At 45.2% G+C, this 18,374-nt stretch overlaps 1 protein-coding gene across 1 annotated transcript in view; it reads left to right on the top strand.

The window, feature by feature from the left end:
• Positions 1-3,439: 3,439 nt before the first annotated feature.
• Tubgcp3 (tubulin gamma complex associated protein 3) overlaps positions 3,440-18,374 on the top strand; it is a 69,901-nt gene continuing 54,966 nt past the window's right edge. Inside the window, exons 1-3 of the mRNA XM_042697190.1 lie at positions 3,440-3,587; positions 12,922-13,029; positions 17,150-17,217. Coding sequence (XP_042553124.1) covers positions 3,512-3,587; positions 12,922-13,029; positions 17,150-17,217 — 252 coding nt within the window. The 5' untranslated portion in view covers positions 3,440-3,511. The remainder of the gene's footprint in view (positions 3,588-12,921; positions 13,030-17,149; positions 17,218-18,374) is intronic.

The following is an 18,374-nucleotide window of genomic DNA, read 5'->3' as shown; positions in this document are numbered from 1 at the left end:
TCAACCTGATCAACCTTGATGGTTGAAGTAATTCTGTGGAATTAGTGTCCATTTATATTTGATGCAATTTTTGAGATATTTTGGTTTACTATGTAACCATAGTATTTTTCTCGTCTCTCCTATGTTAAATTTGCAGTATGTAGTCTAGACTGGCCTCAAACTTGTGATCCCAAGTGCTGGATTTACGGTGTGTACTACCATGCCTGACAGTGTCTCTCCACTCATGTACGTTTCTTCTAATTTCTCTCATACAGTTGTAGTATTTAGTGTGCAAATCTTGCATATTTTAAGTCAGATGAACCCCTACTTCATGTTTTTTTTGAAATGAAAGTAAATCTTAATTTTTCTATTATTCATCAATTCTTTGTGATATTGGGAATTGAACTCAGGGCTTTGTGCACGTTGGGCAAGCACTGTACCACTTGAGCTATACTTTTAGCCCTTCTGTTTTTGTGATAAAGTCTTGATACCTTTTTCAGGGTGGCCTTGGAAATCACAGTCCTTTTGACTGTACCTCCCACTATTAGTTTATAGAAATATAATTGATTTTTGTTGATCTTATGTCCTTCAGTTCAGCCCTGTTAACTCTTTTCTTATTACTTCAGGAAGCTTTTTGACAGATTCCACGGGATTTTCTGTATACACCTGGCCAAACAAAATAGGTTTTGTTTCCTATCTTCCTTTCCATATGTGTTTTCCTTGTCCCGATTTCCTATCTATTTCTTCAATAATGAATATTCTTGGAGAGAAAGCATTGACTCTCTCTATGGTACAAAGTATTTAGTGAATGTTTTTGTATTTTGGTAGGTATCTTCATATTTATGAAAAGTTCCCTCTATTTCTAACTTGGAGGGTTTTGTTTGCTTTTTGGTGGATCTGTGGTTGAAAACTCAGAGCCTCTCATGTTTGCTTGGTTGGCTTGATACCATGGATCCATGCCTCTAGCCTTTTCACTGGAAATTTTTGGGGGTAGGGTCTCACTTTCCTACCAGGGGTTGCACACGAGCTATGATCTACCTACTTTAGACTACCTGTCATTGAGTCCAGCTTCCCTTTGCAGAGGGAATCTCAGTGGAATGTCCTGTCTAGGTTCACATTAATCCAGGGCCCTTCAATCTTAGCTTCCCAAGCAGCTGCAGGTTTAGTCTTTCAAACTGTTCTTCTGGGTTGGCCTCAACCTCTCGTCCTCCATATCTGAAGGATCGAGGTGGGTTATAGGCATGAGTCAGTGCTCAGCTGGAGGGTTCTTTTTTCTTTAATAAATGAAGAATGGAGTCTGGATTTCTGTCAAAGGGTCTGCATTGACTGAGATGATCTGACAGTTTTTTTTACTTTAATAACATTGGCTTTTGAATTTTGAGCAGCCTTCCATTGCTGGTGTGTTTGTCAGTTGAACATCTATAATAAATACAATAAACAGGGGTGTAAATGACAGAAATGACTTTCCTCCCAGTCGTGGATGCTAGAAATCCAAGCCAGCAGGTCTGGTTCATTTATGATACTTTCTTGATCATGTATTGCCTTTTTTTTTTTTTTGCCCATTGTTGGATTTGGTAGATTAAAACATTGTTTAGAATGTTGACATCTAGGTAAAGAGGGAGTTGATGTAGTTTTCTTTTTCTATGTCTTCCTCATATTTTGATTACAGTAGTTCTACTCTCATGGAATGAGCTATGAAGATATTAGCTTTCCCTCACTATGACAAAACACCCAAAATAACCTAAAAGGGAAATGATAATTTTGGTTCATCCTACCCCTTCCTTTTTTTTTTTTTTAAAATTGAATCCTTTGGAATTCTGTTACTTGTTTGCTGCAAGAATATCCAAGCTGGTTGCTCCTGGAAATCAGGGCATCTCTGGGGATACAGGAAGGGCAGCTGTGTGCTATGTTTAAGGTTTAAACTTAACCCAAATGCCTCTGACAAGCCTCAGGATCCTGCTTCTCAGCTGATGCTTTAAACATGTATCAGGACAGCACACTCAGCCTGCCTCACACCTCCCTGCTTGGCCAGTGTGCCAAGTTCAAGTCTTGTCCTTAGTTCTGAAGAGCAAGGCTGAGAGATCTTTCAGGGTTGTAGTGAGTTCCCTGGTAGGATGACTGAACCTGGAGCCGGACATGTCAAGGCCCATGGCTTCTGAATGCGCTTCAGTATACAACTTGTCAGCCACCCACACACTCAGCTGGCGCAGCTGCTGGTTCCCGACCGGCACTTGGGTCTCAGCAGTCGTGTATAACACGACACGCCACTCTGGGGCTCTCACGTGTTGAGGGTTACCGTCATGTGACGTGACGTGTCATCCGCGTGCAAGAGACCAGACAGTAAAGCAGAAGCAGCCAGGACCGAACACAGAACTGGTGACCTGAGTGATGGCAGTGGGACAGGCGGTCCCGAGGCCGAGCAGTGCACAGGTGGCTATCATCCAGGGACGGCAGAGAACCAGACCGAGTGGGCGGGAGTCACTGCGGGACCTTCTGACAGAGAGCCACCCACTGAGCCTGTACCGAGCAGGCTGGGCCACCAAGGCCGATCTCGGGCTCTGGGAGGAGGCTGGGTTTGCCCTGAAGTCCGGGCCGAACACAGGACGTCTCCGCTCCGCTTCGACCACTGGCTCCGCTGACCAGGCAGCAGCATGCTCTCCACAGAACCGGCCAGGGGAGGCCAGGAGCAGGCGATCCGGTCAGGGGCGGCCAGGGACGGGCGATCCGGTCAGGGGCGGCCAGGGGCGGGCGATCCGGTCAGGGGCGGCCAGGGGCGGGCGATCCGGTCAGGGGCGGCCAGGGGCGGGCGATCCGGTCAGGGGCGGCCAGGGGCGGGCGATCCGGTCAGGGGCGGCCAGGGGCGGGCGATCCGGTCAGGGGCGGCCAGGGGCGGGCGATCCGGTCAGGGGCGGCCAGGGGCGGGCGATCCGGTCAGGGGCAGGTGGCCCATCCGACAGCAACGGGCTCACGAGGGCACGCCCTCCGGGGCGGGACCCCGACCCCACGGCCCAGGCGCCTCACACTAGCCGCAGGCTCGCCCAGCCGCCCCTCGGGCCGTACCCGCGCCGAGGCACCGCGGGCCCCTACCCCGCAGGCCGCGGGTCCTGAGGGGCAGGGCGCGGCGGGGCCGGGCCGCCACGTTTCGCTCGCCACCTGCGCCGCCGCGGGGAAACCCGCATCACTGTCACGAGCCTTAAAGCGCCAGCACCACGTGGACTCGCCACTGCGTGGGACTCGAACCCGTGAGGCTGACAGACAGGGGGCCCGCCCTCCGGGGCCGCTGCAGAGCCAGGCTCGCAGCCTCTCACTTTCTTGGCGCGCCGGCGGAAGCCGGGGACCTGCGGCGGGACCGGGGAGACCGGATGCGGAGGGACCGGAGGCCGCGCTTGCGCACTGCGCCGGGCCGCGGCGGGGCGTGGGGCATTGTGGGAAGCGCGCGCTTCTGCCGCTTCCGCGAACATGGCGGCTCCGTAGCCGGGGCCGGGGAGCCGGGGGGCGCGGAGGAAGCCGTCGCGCGCAGCCCGGGGCGACGATGGCGACCCCCGACCAGAAGTCGCCCAACGTTCTTCTGCAGAATCTGTGCTGCCGCATCCTGGGCCGGAGCGAAGGTACGCACGTCCGGCGCCCGCTCCCGCGGCGCGCGGCTCTGAGGCGTCCGGGGCCCGTGCCTGGCCGGGGGCCGGGCGGGGGTCGGGCGCTCGGGGTCGGGCGGGGGCCAGGCGGGGATCGGGCGCTCGGGGCCGCGGGGTCGGAATCCCCCCCCGCCCTGCTGGCCACCTCCGGCCCCGCGCGGGGGCCGGGCGGCGCGGAGGGCGGGAAGCCGCGGCCCGGCGCCTGGCCTGGATAGCGGCGCGTGGCTGCAGGGCGCGGGCCCCGGCTCTCCAGAGGTCTTACACGGGGTTCTCCAGCCAAGGCTGCTGTTAGGCAGCACCGGCAGGCGGTGGTGTGCGCGGAGTCTCGGTTCTCCAGCCGCGATACTCGTTACTTAGCCCGGTGACGCCGGACGCTGGTTCTGACAGCGGGGACGCGCCGTGCGGGAGACCTCTGGTGTAATCGCATCGACTGGGCCACTTGCTGCCTAAGCGCCAAAACGTGGAAAAGCAAATCAGGCGATTTTGAAGGGAGCCTAAAAGCCAAATTTCATTTAAAGTGAAGAACGCATTTACGATACGTCTCTGATCTTCGCCGTGTGTGGCAGTTAATGCTTGTAACCTCTGGGTCTGTGTGATGACCGTAGGGCTAGAAGACCAGTGTTTGGTGCTGCTGCTGCTCCTGCTTGGATCTACACACAGCTCTGGCTACAGCCTTCGCTTTTTCTCTGTCAAGAAATCTTTGGCCAGGTGCTGGCAGTGCAGACATTCCGACCTTACAGGGGTCGGAATCAACAGGGGGCAGGGGTGGGATCAACAGGATCAAAGCAGGGCAAAAAGAGATGGAAGGAAGAGGCGGGGGGGACAGAAAGCGACTGAAGTGTTTAAGCATCTGACCTGAAGCCAGGGCTGTCCACCCCGCAGGAGACAATGCAGTGGCCCCGAGGTGGGTGTCAGCCAGATCTGCTTTCTTCCCTTGAAGCTCGCACACTGAATTACCTTTCTGGTCTCCTGTTCTCAAGTATGGGAGAACTCAGAGAACTAAGGTTGTTAGGATATTTTTATGTTGTTTATGATGTTTTTAACATTAGCTTTCCCTTCATACCAATTTTCGGTTCCAATTTTCTTCCTGCAGAGAAACCATTCGTTCATTCCCATGGTCATATTTAGAAAGTAGTTATTCATCATGAGCCAGAATATTTCTAAATTAAAAAAAATTTTCATCACCACTTCAAGCAAGTTGAAATTCTTGACTAAAATTCTGTCTCTTCCTTTCTCCCCATCTAGAATTGTGTCTGTGTTAAGTCTGTGGAGCTGTCAGCAGGGGGGATCCTCTGTGAGAAAAATACCTCAGAATGTTCATGAAAGATGATGTTCTCTTTGGTATATCTGATAACTACGATTGCCAAATAAAATTTATAATTTCAAAATATGATATTTACTGAAGAATTTGTATTTAGCCAGTCCTAGACTTGAACTGAGGGCCTGGGCACTGTCCCTGAGCCTCTCTCAAGGCTAGCACTCTACCATTTGAGCCACAGTATCACTTCTGGCTTTTTTTGAGTAGTTTATTGGAGATAAAAGTCTCACTGACTTTCCTGCCTGGGTTGGCTTTAAACTGCAATCCTTAGAGCTCAGCCTCTTGAGTAGCTAGGATTACAGGTGTGAACCACTGGCGCCCAGCTATCTTTACAATATTTTGGCATTTATAAAATTTCATAAAATATCCAAATTTCATTAGGTATTTTATCTGATAACTCCATAGACCCTTTGATCAATGACCTCACATCCTAATGACATTGTCAATAATTGGTTTGATTTATTGGTAGTATTGAGGTTTGAACTTGGCCTTGCATTTGCATTTGCTTTGCTGGTGCTCTCACACTTGAGCCATGCGACTAGCCCAACTTTTTGCTGCTTTATTTTAGAAATTGAGTTTCATGGACTTTTCTGCCTGGATTTGAACTGTGATTTTTTTTTTTTAATGGGTCAGTCGTGGGGCCTGAACTCTGGGCCTGGGCGCTGTCCCTCAGCTCCTCAGCTCAAGGCTAGAGCTCTACCACTTGAGCCACAGCACTACTTCTGGCTTTTTCTGCTTATGTGGTGCTGAGGAATCGAACCCAGCCCTCATGCATGCAAGGCAAGCACTCTACCACTGAGCCACCTTCCCAGCCCTGAACTGATCTTCTAGGTTTTATTCTCCAGAGTAGCTAGGATTAGAACCTTGAGTCATGAGTACTTGGCAGCCTTATTATCTTTTAATAATATGAAATTAAGACATAATAGTTTCTTGTTACTTTCAAATGAATTTCATCACAGAATCCAATTTTCACACACACACACACACACACACACACACACACACATTTTAAGTGCTGTGATCTAGACATACCACAACTGGGCATCAACCCAGATTGTTACAGGCCAGGATACGGTAAAGACACTTGCACATTCATGTTCATTGCTGCACTGTTTGCAAGCAATGGAAACAGCTCAGGTGCCCTACAATAGAGTAGATTTAAAAAATGTATACATATACACAATGGAATTTTACTCATCCATTAGAAAGATTAATAATAGGTCATTTGCAGGGAGATGGATGGACCTAAAACAAATCATGTTAAGTGAGGTAAGCCAAGCTCAGAGAGAGAAACAGCACATATTTCTCATATGAGGAAGCTAGATCTACAATGGGACATGAAAACCTGTACAGGACTCAAGGCAATCACACACAAATCATCGGACTCCTCTGAACAATAACTACTTGTCAAACAATTTCTGGAAATGGAAAAAATGTTTGTTTTGTTATTATAGTTTGGTTTTGCTTTTGGATTTTTTTCATTTTGCGGTGGGGGGGGGTGAAGAAAGGGAGGGAAGAAGGGTGAACAGATGCAGTCCTGGTATCCAGTATACACTGTGGAAAATGAACTGTGCAATGTGTGGGCAGGGACAGGAGGGGGAACCTGAGGGAAAGCTAAGGAAGGGGTGACATTGTCCAAAGAAATGTACTCATCACCTGACCTATGAAATGGTGGCCCCTCTGGGAGCACCTTAATAGTACAATAAAATTGTATTAAAAAAATGTACCTGGCTTCAGATGACCTTGAAAAGCAAAGTACTTACATACATAGAGGTACTTAACAATTTTATAAAGATAGTGTAATTTTACTTTCCACCTGTAACAGAGGTGCAAAGGGCTAGAGACAGGTAAGGGAAAGAGAGCTACTCCACTAGCTGACTTCAGCTTCACTTATTGTATGTAACAAATAGTTGAGACACCCAGTTTATAAAGAGAAGCTTTATTTTGGCTCCTAGCTCTGGAGGTCCCAGGCCATGATTGGTTAGGTCTGTTGCTTCAGGACTGAGAGAACACTACATGGTGGGGTGCATGGTGGAACAGAACTGTTCATCCTGTGGCCAGTAAGCAAGAGAAAGATCTAGATTACACTGTCTCCTTTAAGGGCCTTCCTTGAGTCACCTAAAGACTTCCCCCAGGTGCTGTCTCCTAAAAGTTCCACCTCCCTCCCACTACCCCTGCCCTGGGGCCAATCCTGTAACACATATCCTACTGAGTAATTCAAGACTCAAACTTTCCTACCACATTTTTCTCTGTGTAACACCTTTGAGTTTGCATGAAACACATCCTGCCTGCAAGTGATAAGAAATTATATCTCCATGTTTCTGCTCATCCAGGAACACATTTTGATTATATCTTTGGACACAGTCATTATTGCTGTCGTTGGGCACAACATGCTTGTTTTTGGCTTTTCTACTCTGTGAGAGGCAACATTTTTCTAACAGATAAGAAGTAAAGGGAATATTTGGCATTTCCACATAAGTGTTCAACATGTATTTTCAGGTATGACTAACATATACAGTGTACTGAGTTAGGTGGGGGTGATTCTAGACACAAGCAAGCCACTGGTACCACCTTCGTGGTTCTTTTAGTATTACAAATTATGCTGCTGTTGTTTTGGTGGTGACTTGATGAAGTTCTAGATCATAAGTGATCTTCCCTATTGGGAAGATAGAGTATACAGAACATTTACATGTACATTAAAATATATATTACACATATAGGCAGCCCTCTGAGATCCATGGATTATAGGTTTGCAGATTCACCCAGCCAAGGATTCCGTAATATGAAGATATTAAGTGATTTTTTTTTTTTTTTTTGGGTCACGTCGTGGGACCTGAACTCTGGGCCTGGGTGTTGTCCCTCAGCTCTTCAGCTCAAGGCTAGCACTCTACCACTTGAGCCACAGCTCCACTTCCGGCTTTTTTTCTTTTTGCTTATGTGGTGCTGAGAAATTGAACCCAGGGCCTCATGCATGCAAGGCAAGTGCTCCTCTACTACTGAGCTACCTTCCCAGCCCTCAGTGATTGTTTTTTTGACTAAGACTTTTTTCTTGTCATTATTCCCTAAACAATACATTAATTATAACAACTCTTTATAGGACATTTACAGTATATCAGAGATGATTTAAATTATGTAAGTTTACCCTATTCATTGCATTTTAAAGTAAAACAGTATTTTTTTTTTTTTTTTGGGTCAGTCGTGGGGCTTGAACTCTGGGCCTGGGTGCTGTCCCTCAGCTCTTCAGCTCAAGGCGAACGCTCTACCACTTGAGCTACAGCGCCACTTCTGGTTTTCTGGTGGTTTATTAGAGATAGGAGCCTCACAGTCTCTCCTGCTCAGGCTGGCTTTGAACTACGATCCTCAGATCTCAGCCTCCTGAGTAGCTAGGATTACAGCGTGAGCCACCAGCACCCGGCTTAAAACAGTATTTTTAAATGGTCATTTAGATACCTAAGATGGTAGCTATGGGTAGTTACAGAATACATGAACTCTTTGGTGTCCTCAGGTTTGCGGACCTGGGACCAAAGAGTTTGGGACCTACAATTCTGGAGTAAATGGTTCTACTTTGTGCTAGAGCATTGCATTTCAGCTTGTTCTGTGTATTTGGGATCTCCTGTGGGTCCACAAACAAGAACCTTGTAGCCCTGGTGGGCGGGGAAAGGAGCCTGGTGGCCCGCAGTGAGGAGGGTGGGTAGAAGAAATTTTGCTGAAGTAAATGTTAACACTTTCTCATTTGGAACTCTATAAATGTGGTATTTACTCAGAAAAACTACTGTGAGCCTCATCTTTAGAGGTTTCTTGTCCATATTTCCTGATGTTTCTGCCTTGGCTGGCTTTGAACTGTAGTGCTCAGATCTCAGCCTCCTGAGTAACTAGGATTACAGGCATGAGCCTCTGATAGGCGTAGCGTGTGTGTGTGCGTGCGTGCGTGTGTGTGTGTGTGTGTGTGTGTGTGTGTGTGTGTTTTAGGTTTTAGTATGATTTTAAGTTTAGAGAAAAACTGCAAGTGCACAGTTCCCATAATACCATTTCTCTTATTAGCATTGTACATTATTGTGGTACAGTATCAGAGTAACGACTCATTAATGATAGGTTGTTACTAATTACATGCCATGCTTTGTCTAGACTCCTTTGTCACTTACTGCCTATTTACTGTTCCAGGGTTCTGTCTTGAGTGATACATTACTTTTATTCCTTAAATCTCTTCTGGACTTCTTTTTTATGACTTTGAAAGTTTATTATATAGAACTTTGCATATTTGTGGGATATTTTTTCTCATGGTTAGATGTGTTTTGGGTGGAAAACCATGGAGGTGAACTGTCATGCCTGTCACACGGTACAGTACTACTGCATGGAGGTGAACTGTCATTTCTGTAACATCATACAGTACTGCTGCACTGAGGTGAACTGTCCTTCCTGTCACAACTTGCAGTACTGCTGCATGGAGGTGAACTGTCATTCCTGTCACACTGTACAGCACTGCTGCATGGAGGTGAACTGTCATATCTGTCACACTGTACAGTACTACTGTCACTGTTGATGTTGGCCTTGGCTGCTAACTCACCTGTGCTGGCAGGCTTCTCTGGTTGGCTAGTGGAGTTAGTCATTTCCCTTCAGTGGCCCCTCTTACTGAGGCAGTCCCATGGATGTCTGCGAGTCTACTTGAGGATGTGTTTGTTTCCTTATTCTACCAGTGCTTCTTATGTCTTGCAAATGTACTAAAGAACGTCCACATTGAAATTGTTGTCTTCTTAGCCGCTTATTTTTTAAAATCATTGAGTGATATCTTTCTTTATCCATGATAAGTTTTCTGAGTCTACACTTTCCTTTGGTATGAATAGAAACAGTTCACATTCATTTGAATAGTGTTTGCATCTTATTTACCATTTTTTAGGTGCTTTAAAGGGTCTGCTTTTCTCTCCCTTTTCTGCCTCCTCCCCCTCTGTTGAAGCTGGGATACTGATGGGTGTGTGGTTTTTAAATAGAGTGTCCTACTGGGGACGTGTGTAGGAGCAGGAGGGACAGGGCTCCCCAGAAAGTGCTAGGGGTGGAGAGTGAGGGTCACAGAATGGCTGGCTTTGGGACTAGGTCACCTGACTCTGGAATCTCTCTCCCTGTTTGCTATTGCCTGTCTGGAGAAAGGGCCTTTCCTTGGGTTTTTTCTTTGCCTATGTGTGGTTTGGATTTGGAGGGTTGTGCCACCCTGGTTGGAGTATATGGGAGGCAAAAAGCAAGCACACTATATAAAAACAAAAATAAAAACCCAAACCAGAAAAACCTTCCAGTTCCTGGATTCCTGAGTTGCACACTGTGTGTGGTTTTCTGTCTGATGGTCAGTCTCTTTTTAGCAATTTTAGTTTTCGTGTCTTCCCTATTCACCTGTGACAGTTTCTGTTGATTCTTCTTTAAAGTCAAGTCCATCTTTCCATCTTTCAAGGTTTTTTTAAATTTCTGTTTCACCAAGAGTTCTCCTTTTCTGTCCAGTCTTCTGGCTTTGGTTGTATCTTCCTTAATTATTTTCTGGCCTTTCTAGGAGTTTTGAGTTGTGTATAATGTGGGAAGACAGTATACTGAATTCAGCCTGCCCTCCTAGTTCACATTTCCATTTACGAATGAAGACTTGTTGGTAGCTGCTGCCGGATGTCTTCTCATGGCCCATCCGCTCCTTTGAATGGCAGGTGGAATAGGGCTTGTTCACAGTGGGTGGGCTCAGGCTGCCCCTGGAGGCTTCAGTTCAAGTTCACAGAAGGGCCTGGCAGGCCTGCTGACCACCCATGGTTGTCCCCAGCTGATTTCGTGCAGGGGAGAGAGCTGGATATGCTTTAATTCAGACTCCCTTCTGAGGTGGGACCTTCCATCTGAGTAAAGCGGGTGCTATAAACCAGGTAACTAGTTGGCCAGATTTTGTTTTTTAAGGAGCAATACTGAGGTTTGAACTCGGGGCCTCCTACTTCCTAGGCAGGTGTTCTACCACTTGAGCTATACCCTCAGATAACTAGTAAGAGAATTTGCCTGCCCTCTCTTCCTTTCCCTTTGCCAAGGTTTCTTTCACTCTAGAGACCTTTGTCCCCTCCCTACTCCTTTGTTGTTGTGAGGCTTGAACTCTGGGCTAGGGCACTGTCCCTGGGCTCTTCAGCTCAAGGCTACTGCTCTGCCACTCAAGCCACAGTGCCACTTCGGTTTTCTGGTGGTTTCTTGGAGATTAGAGTCTCACGGGCTTTCCTGCCAGGGTTGGCTTTGAACCGCAATCCTCAGATTTAGCCTCCTAAGTAGCTAGTATTACAGGTATGAGCCATTGCCCCCCTCCCCCCCCCCCCTTTTTTTTTTTAGCTGTTTTCCTAGATTCCTCTTGGAAATTATACCACTTCAGTTTTCTTCTTCCACCTTCTGCCTGGCCCTACCTTGCAACTTAACTGGACTGGCTCCATTTCCATCTTTTTACCTTTTGTTGTAGTACTTAAAGGGACTCTTTAAAAATTATTAGCCCATATTAATTGTACATGTTAATAAGATTTGCAGTGATATTTCCATACAATCATGCAAAATGCATTTATCATATTTATACCTTTGCATTCACTCTTACACCTTCGCACCTGCCCTTCATCCTTTCTAATTCTTCAACTTTAAATACAAGTTTTCTGCTCTTGAACACATTCTGCTATCATATTTTCACAATTCAGGAACTTCTTTGGATGTGTCTGTAGCATCCAGGTTTTATTCTGTTTATACATTATATTTCACCTCTACTAATTTTTGTTTTAAAAGTTCTTCTCTCATTTTTAGTTTCTTTCTTCTTGTTTTTGTTTCTCTTGCTGTGCTCAAATGTCTGGTGATATTTGTGCTTTGAAAGCTCTGTGCCAGGGCAGCCTTTCACAGATACTGTGCTTCCTTGTAGAGGAACTTATGCTGGCCATTGGCTTGGCTTGGCTGGACTTAGCTGATCTCCTATAGAGGGCTGGTGCTCCCTGAGGTCAGTATTTTACTTACTGTCTGATGAAGGGGTCAGTAATGGTCATCAAGCTGCACTCAGGTAGGGGCCTGTGGTTAGTTTTTCAGACTTGCATCCAGGCCTCTTCTGCCATGGCAGTATACCCTGGGAAGAGAGCACTTCTTTCCTCCTTCTCTGGGTGTCTGCAGAGAGCACTGTTTATTCCTGGCCTTTGATCCCCAACTACTCCTTTTCCTTCCTGTCCCTGTAGACTTGGAGCTTTCAGGTTTCACTATCCATCGGAGCAAGTTGCCACACATCTGTCTGCTTTCCAACCTCTAACTCTTTTGTGGAAGTCTTGCTGGCTTTACTTCTGCCTTTGGAGATGTTTGTCTTATTTGAAAAAATTGCTTTATTCTGCAATTTAATGCGCCCTCCCGCTCTGGAGCTTGAACTCAGGGCCTGGGCACTGTCTTTGAATCTCTCTGTGCCCAAGGCTGGCGCTCTACCATTTGAGCCACAGCGCCACTTCTGGCCTTTTCTGTGTATGTGGTACTGAGGAATCGAACTCAGGGCTTCTTGCATGCTAGGCAAGCACTCCACCACTAAGCCACATTCCCAACCCAGTTTAATGGTGTTTTTGAGGAGAGTAAAAGCAAACATGTGCATAAGTCATCATCTTTACCTAGCGATGAAGATGTAGACTCTCAGTTGTCCAAAGTCTCTGGTGTTTTGTTTTAACCTGGGAGCTCCTCAAAGGCTGTCTTGACTAGGCTTGCTTCTTATACCCTGTGCCTACTCTGACTTTTCCTGCTCCTTCTTCATTGATTATCAATCCAGTTTGTTTTCTGTCTTCTAGAATTTTTCCAGCTGGCTGGCCTGTTGCTGTCTGTCTCGTGTTTATTCATTTAGCCATTAGTTTGATCTCATAAGAGCTTTTCCATGCTGTTAGTTAAGACAGAATGGGGGGAAGTGGAAGGTAAACTCATGCGTCCAGTTGCTTAAGCTGTGAGTCCTGAAATGTGATCTGATTGGCTGTAATTTGCCCTTTGTTTGTCTTTCAGCTGATGTAGCGCAGCAGTTCCAGTTTGCTGTGCGTGTTATTGGCAGCAACTTTGCCCCAACTGTTGAAAGAGACGAGTTTCTAGTAGCTGAAAAAATCAAGAAAGAGCGTATGTATTTTTCTTCTGAAACTTGACACAACACGTATGAATATGCTTGTGCATGTATCAGTGTCTGTAGTTCTAAGACATTTTAATGTATGTATTATTAAAATGTACATACTTTAAGGTAAGTATTATTAAAAAATAAGGAGAACTCACTTCTGTTTTGGAATTAAAACTTTTTGGACACACTGGAGGATTTGATTTTAAATACTGTTACAACAATACAATTTGGTTTTAGTGTATGGGAGGAGGCAACATGGCTTGATGTAACTTTCTACTTCCCTGTGATTTGCAGGGTTTATTATTTTGTGCCTTTTGACCAGGTGACCTGAAACACCATCTGAGCAATGGACAACTCTGAATGAATCCATTTTTGCTTCTGTTCATTGTCACCCTCAGACTTGTGGTACTGTAGAACTGCAAGCATTCTGATTCTTAGGTGACTCTCCTAAGTGGTGGAGAGGAAGGCTGTCTACTTGTAGTGCTCATTTCGTCAGTGGTTGGCTGGATGGGATCTGTCTACTTATTAGCGCTCATTTTGTCAGTTTTTCAATGGATGGGATCTGTCCTTGCTGCTCACCTGCTGGCCGCAGTGTGAAAGCTCAGTTCTGAGTAGCAGGCAGCCTGCAGAAGAGGCTGTGCTTCTGGTTGGATGTTGGTTTATACTAGAGGCTGGTTCTCCACTCTTGACCGTTTCCTGGGCTGTGGGAACAGCTTGACTAGAAAGAGGCCTGGCCTGAAAATCAGCCTTTTTCCTTCAGAGGCCTAGCTATTAAACTGCCCAAGGAAGTAGATTTGGCCATGATTCCAGTGCTTTAGCAAATTGACAATCATACTTACATGTAGGAAGTTGTTTGCTTGACACAATCTCCCACCAGTTGTTTATTATAAACTACCTAGGGCCCGTGGTCTTTATTGATGGTATGTTTTGGAGCTGTGTCATGAACAGATGGCATGGCTGTTGATTGTGGAGGTTGTGCCCTAAACACAGTGGGGTCAGGCTGTACAGTCTTTGCCCATCTAGGGCTTGAGCAGGGACCCATCTGCTGCCTCAGAGTCTTTGTGTCACTCAGCAGGCATGGACCATGGCTCTTCCTGTCAGCTGTGTCCTTTTCTTGGTTTCTATTACTCATGTTTAGCCATGTTCTGAAAATACCGAAGAAAAAAATCCCAAAGGAAACAAATCATAAATTTTAAATTATGTGCCTGAGTACTGCCCTACTCTGTTGCACCAAGAACCTGAACCATCCCTCATCTGTGTGTCCAGTGCCTGCCTGCCCTTCCTGCTTGTCAGAGAACCAACCCCCATCTGCATATCCAGTGCCTGCCTGCCCTTCCTGCTTGTCAGAGAACCAACCCCCATCTGCATGTCCAGTGCCTGCCTGCCCTTCCTGTTTGTCAGATCAGCTATTTAGTAGGGCAGCACTTGTGTTCACATAGCCTTGTTTTCCTTATGATCACCTATCCAGGCTACCTTCAAATTTCATGATACTCCTCCTTCCAGCTCCCAGGTAGCTGAGATTACAGGTGTGCACTACCATGCCCAGCCACTTTATTTTTTCTAATAATAACCTGAAAGCATAAGAGTACTGATACTGGCAGTTCAGCTATGCCAAAGAGAAGCTGTAAAGTGCGTCCTTTAAATGAAAAGATACAGGATTTGATACCATCCTGTGCTTTTAAACATCTCTCCTGCCTAGAGATCTTGAACCTGTCCCCCATTAAAAATGGGACAGATAATATATTATAGAATACAGAGGAATATAAAGATGGAGTATTTAATAACTTTCTTTTAACCTATAAAGCTTACTTTTGTTCTGTGTCTGTCTGATTGGACTTAAGAGCGTGGTTCTTTTACTCTTGAACTCTAAAGTGATTTACATTTTAGGTTAATACCTAGAAACCCAACTGTTAATGTATTGTACAAGCAGAACATTCCCTTTGAGAACTTGCTTTTCATAGCCTGTGATGATTCTGCAAATACATGTAATAGTCAATAATAAAGTTTGTGTGAGCTTGGAGTTAAAGAATAGGAAGCTTCATTGTTGACATAGAGAAGGAAGTCATTTTAATACCACCTGTGGCTCCTGTGTTTATATTGTTGCTGTAGGGCACGTATTCTGTAGCTCTTTTAGTTGCCTCTAGCAATCACCCCTCACTCATTCCTGAGGTCTCCTTCTGTGGTGGTCATGTTGACCTGTCATATGTCATGAGATTTTAGGCATTTGAAGTTTGATTACAGTTGTTGGCATCTTGCACTAGTTGTGTTCCAACAGTTCACTCTGGAATAATACAAAAAAGCTAATTTTCCATTTTATATGGCTGCCTTCAAATATAAAATGACAATATCCTTTTATACCAAAACAAACAGCAAAAGCAAACATGGATTGGCAGTATTTCACATCTACTTGTTCCTTATTTTTTTCTCACTGGTGTGTGGGATGCACTATAACTCAAGGTTTTCCTTTCTGCTTAGCAGTTCAAGTCTGCAATCATCACTTACAAATAATCAGTGTTGCTTTTTTTTTTTTTAAACTTAACGACTGTAATATATTGGGGAAAATATTTATTCTGAAGGAAGAACACCACTGACTATCCAATGGTTTATTTATGTAGCACACCTTTCTGTTGTTTTAAATGTATACATGGCATTTCATTTTAACTGAATGCACTTCATTGGATGCACTTTGTATAACACATTTTTGAAGACAGCTTTTCCTTTCTATGAAAGAACAGTTCAGAGTAGAATTGCAAATCTGTGTGTAATTCATTTCAGCAGTGTTAGCTGGCAGGATCCATTCCTGCAAACCCTGTGTAGTCCAGGCTGGCCTGGAACTAGAACTTGGGACCCTCTTCCTTCAGGTTCCCTCCCAAGCGCTGAGATTACAGGCATACACCACCAGGCCTGTTCTGGGTTAACTAAACACAGCACCTTTCCTGGCAGCTACAGCTGTTTTCTCCATAGTGCTGGTCACTCCTGAACCCACGTCTGGTGTAGCTTCTCCTTTGTCATGGAGCAGAACATAGCATGAACTCATTTGCTTCCACTGCTTTCATGTAATTCGGAGTGTAACTAGATCTTCCGAAGACTCCTGTTAGTAAAATGAAAATCAGCTAATAAGCTGAAGCATTACTGTAGATTTTCATGAAAACATTAACTATCATAAATGTTAACACTACTTTTTGAACCTTGGAATCCAAAGGTTTTCTTATTTCCCATTTCTCTCCTAGGTTTAGCTATTATTAGTTAAATTGGTGATAGCCTTAAACTTGATTAGTAGCTGCCATTTCTATTATATAATCAGTTTTTACAAAATGCTTTGATTCCAGCCTGGTACTTTCCATATGTTACAAATATCAAAGAGCATAGAGGGGCTATCCAACCTCAGAGCTCCTTGACACATCTGGTCAGGTTCTTGGGACTCTGAAGTTTGGGATTCTGAGCCATATGATATTGTAGGTAAAACAGTATCATAAAAATGACTTTCAGGCCAGATGCTAGTGGCTCATGCCTATAATCTTATCTACTAAGGAGGCTGAGATCTGAGGATCATGGTTCAAAGCCAGCCTGGGAAGGAAAGTTTGTGAGACTCTTATCTCCAAAAAGCACCAGAAAACCAGAAGTGGTGCTGTGGCTCAAGTGGTAGAGTGCTAGCTTTGAGCTGAAGAGCTCAGGGACAGTGTTCAGGCCCAAAATTTAAGCCCCACGATTAAAAAAAAAAAGTTCAGTTTATAAGATTATGTCTTTGTTGCTTTGTATGTCCCATGGTATAACCCCTGCTTTCACTGTATTTGATGTTGGTACATGTGGAGGGGAAGGGAAAAAAAAATCGTTAAAACAGGGATACAGGAAGACGCATTGCAACAATAAGGTGTACAAGTCGTTATGTTGAAAAATGAACTTTACAACTTTGGTGGGGGGGATGGGGAAAGAGGGGGAGGATGTGAAGGGATGGGAAGGGGAAACAAAGGAGGAGGCTACAATGCTTGATAAGAAATGTACTCATTATCTTGCCCATGTAATTGTAACCCCCCTGTACGGTATTTTCACAATAAAATATGTTTATAAAAAAATGTTCAGTATATGTGATTAACACATTTGATTTTTATTTTCTAATTTTTTCAGTTATCCGACAAAGGAGAGAGGCAGATGCTGCATTATTTTCAGAGCTGCACAGAAAGCTTCATTCGCAGGTATGGGCAGGTATTCTGAAGTCAGTGCATGAGTGAAGAAGGTGTTCATAGTATGTGAGTGGAAAGGATATTCATGATGGTTTGCAAATACTTGAACCTATGTTGGTGCTATCACATTACATTATTTTCTTATCACTAATGGCTTTTGTAGGTAGTATTTCCTTTCAAACAGAATTAAGTTTTAGCAGGGGAAGAATTAGGGGCAGAGGATGAGAAGATATGTATGCATAGTTCACACTATGGCTTGGTTCATCATCACTTGAGTCTCTCTGGAGGAATTCAGAGATGTTGTTACCACTTTACCACTGGAACAGAATGGGGCTAAGTAATCTGGTGAGTGGTCTCCTGCATTTTGGCTGTTCTCTGTCAGATGATGAAATGACTGTACTTGTTTGAAGGGAAGGTTGCCTTCTGTGACAAGATGCTGATTGGTGAATCTTGTTTTTCCTGGAGTCGGAGGTAGTTGTAAAGTGACTGCAGCAGAGAACACCTCACATGAAAGAGCAGAGATACAAAGTGAGGGGCTGAACAGTTTTTAGTTAATTTATAGTCTCACCACAAGCATCTTTTTAAGGTGTTTCTTACACATCCAGTAATTTTGTTTTTGGAAAAGGTATTTATATATTTTAGCCTTTATAGCCCAAAGGTAAGAATGTGCACACAGAATCTGCTGCCTGGTGAAGTGAGGTAGCACATGCTGATTGATGGTGGGATAGATGGCTGGAGTCTGTGACATCTGGGGTGACTGTATGTGGAGGCCTGGGAGGGAGAGGGCGGGAAGGGAGGAGGGCCCCTACCCTGAAGCTCAGTGCTTCAAATTCCTTTTTATATTCTTCGGTTTTGTGTTCCAGTGGGATATTAATGAAGGAGGAAGAGGTACATATTTTATGATGATGTTTCTCTCCTTACTGTGTTTGGGAAATTGTAAAAATATTTTTAGATGTAACAGTGTTATTAAAAATTGGGTAATCTGGGTGCTGGTGGCTCACGCCTGTAATCCTAGCTACTCAGGAGGCTGAGATCTGAGAATCACGGTTTAAAGCCCGCCAGGCAAGGAAAGTCTGTGAGACTCTTATCTCCAATAAACCACTAGAAAACTGGAAGTGGCACTGTGGCTCAAGTGGTAGAGCGCTCGCCGTGAGCTGAAGAGCTGGGGG

This window comes from Dipodomys spectabilis, unplaced genomic scaffold (genome assembly GCF_019054845.1).
Source record: "Dipodomys spectabilis isolate Male_0828 unplaced genomic scaffold, ASM1905484v1 ptg000215l, whole genome shotgun sequence".
Lineage (NCBI taxonomy): Eukaryota > Metazoa > Chordata > Mammalia > Rodentia > Heteromyidae > Dipodomys > Dipodomys spectabilis.
Note: the sequence above shows the minus strand (reverse complement) of the source record. Positions and strands in the feature narration are given on the sequence as shown.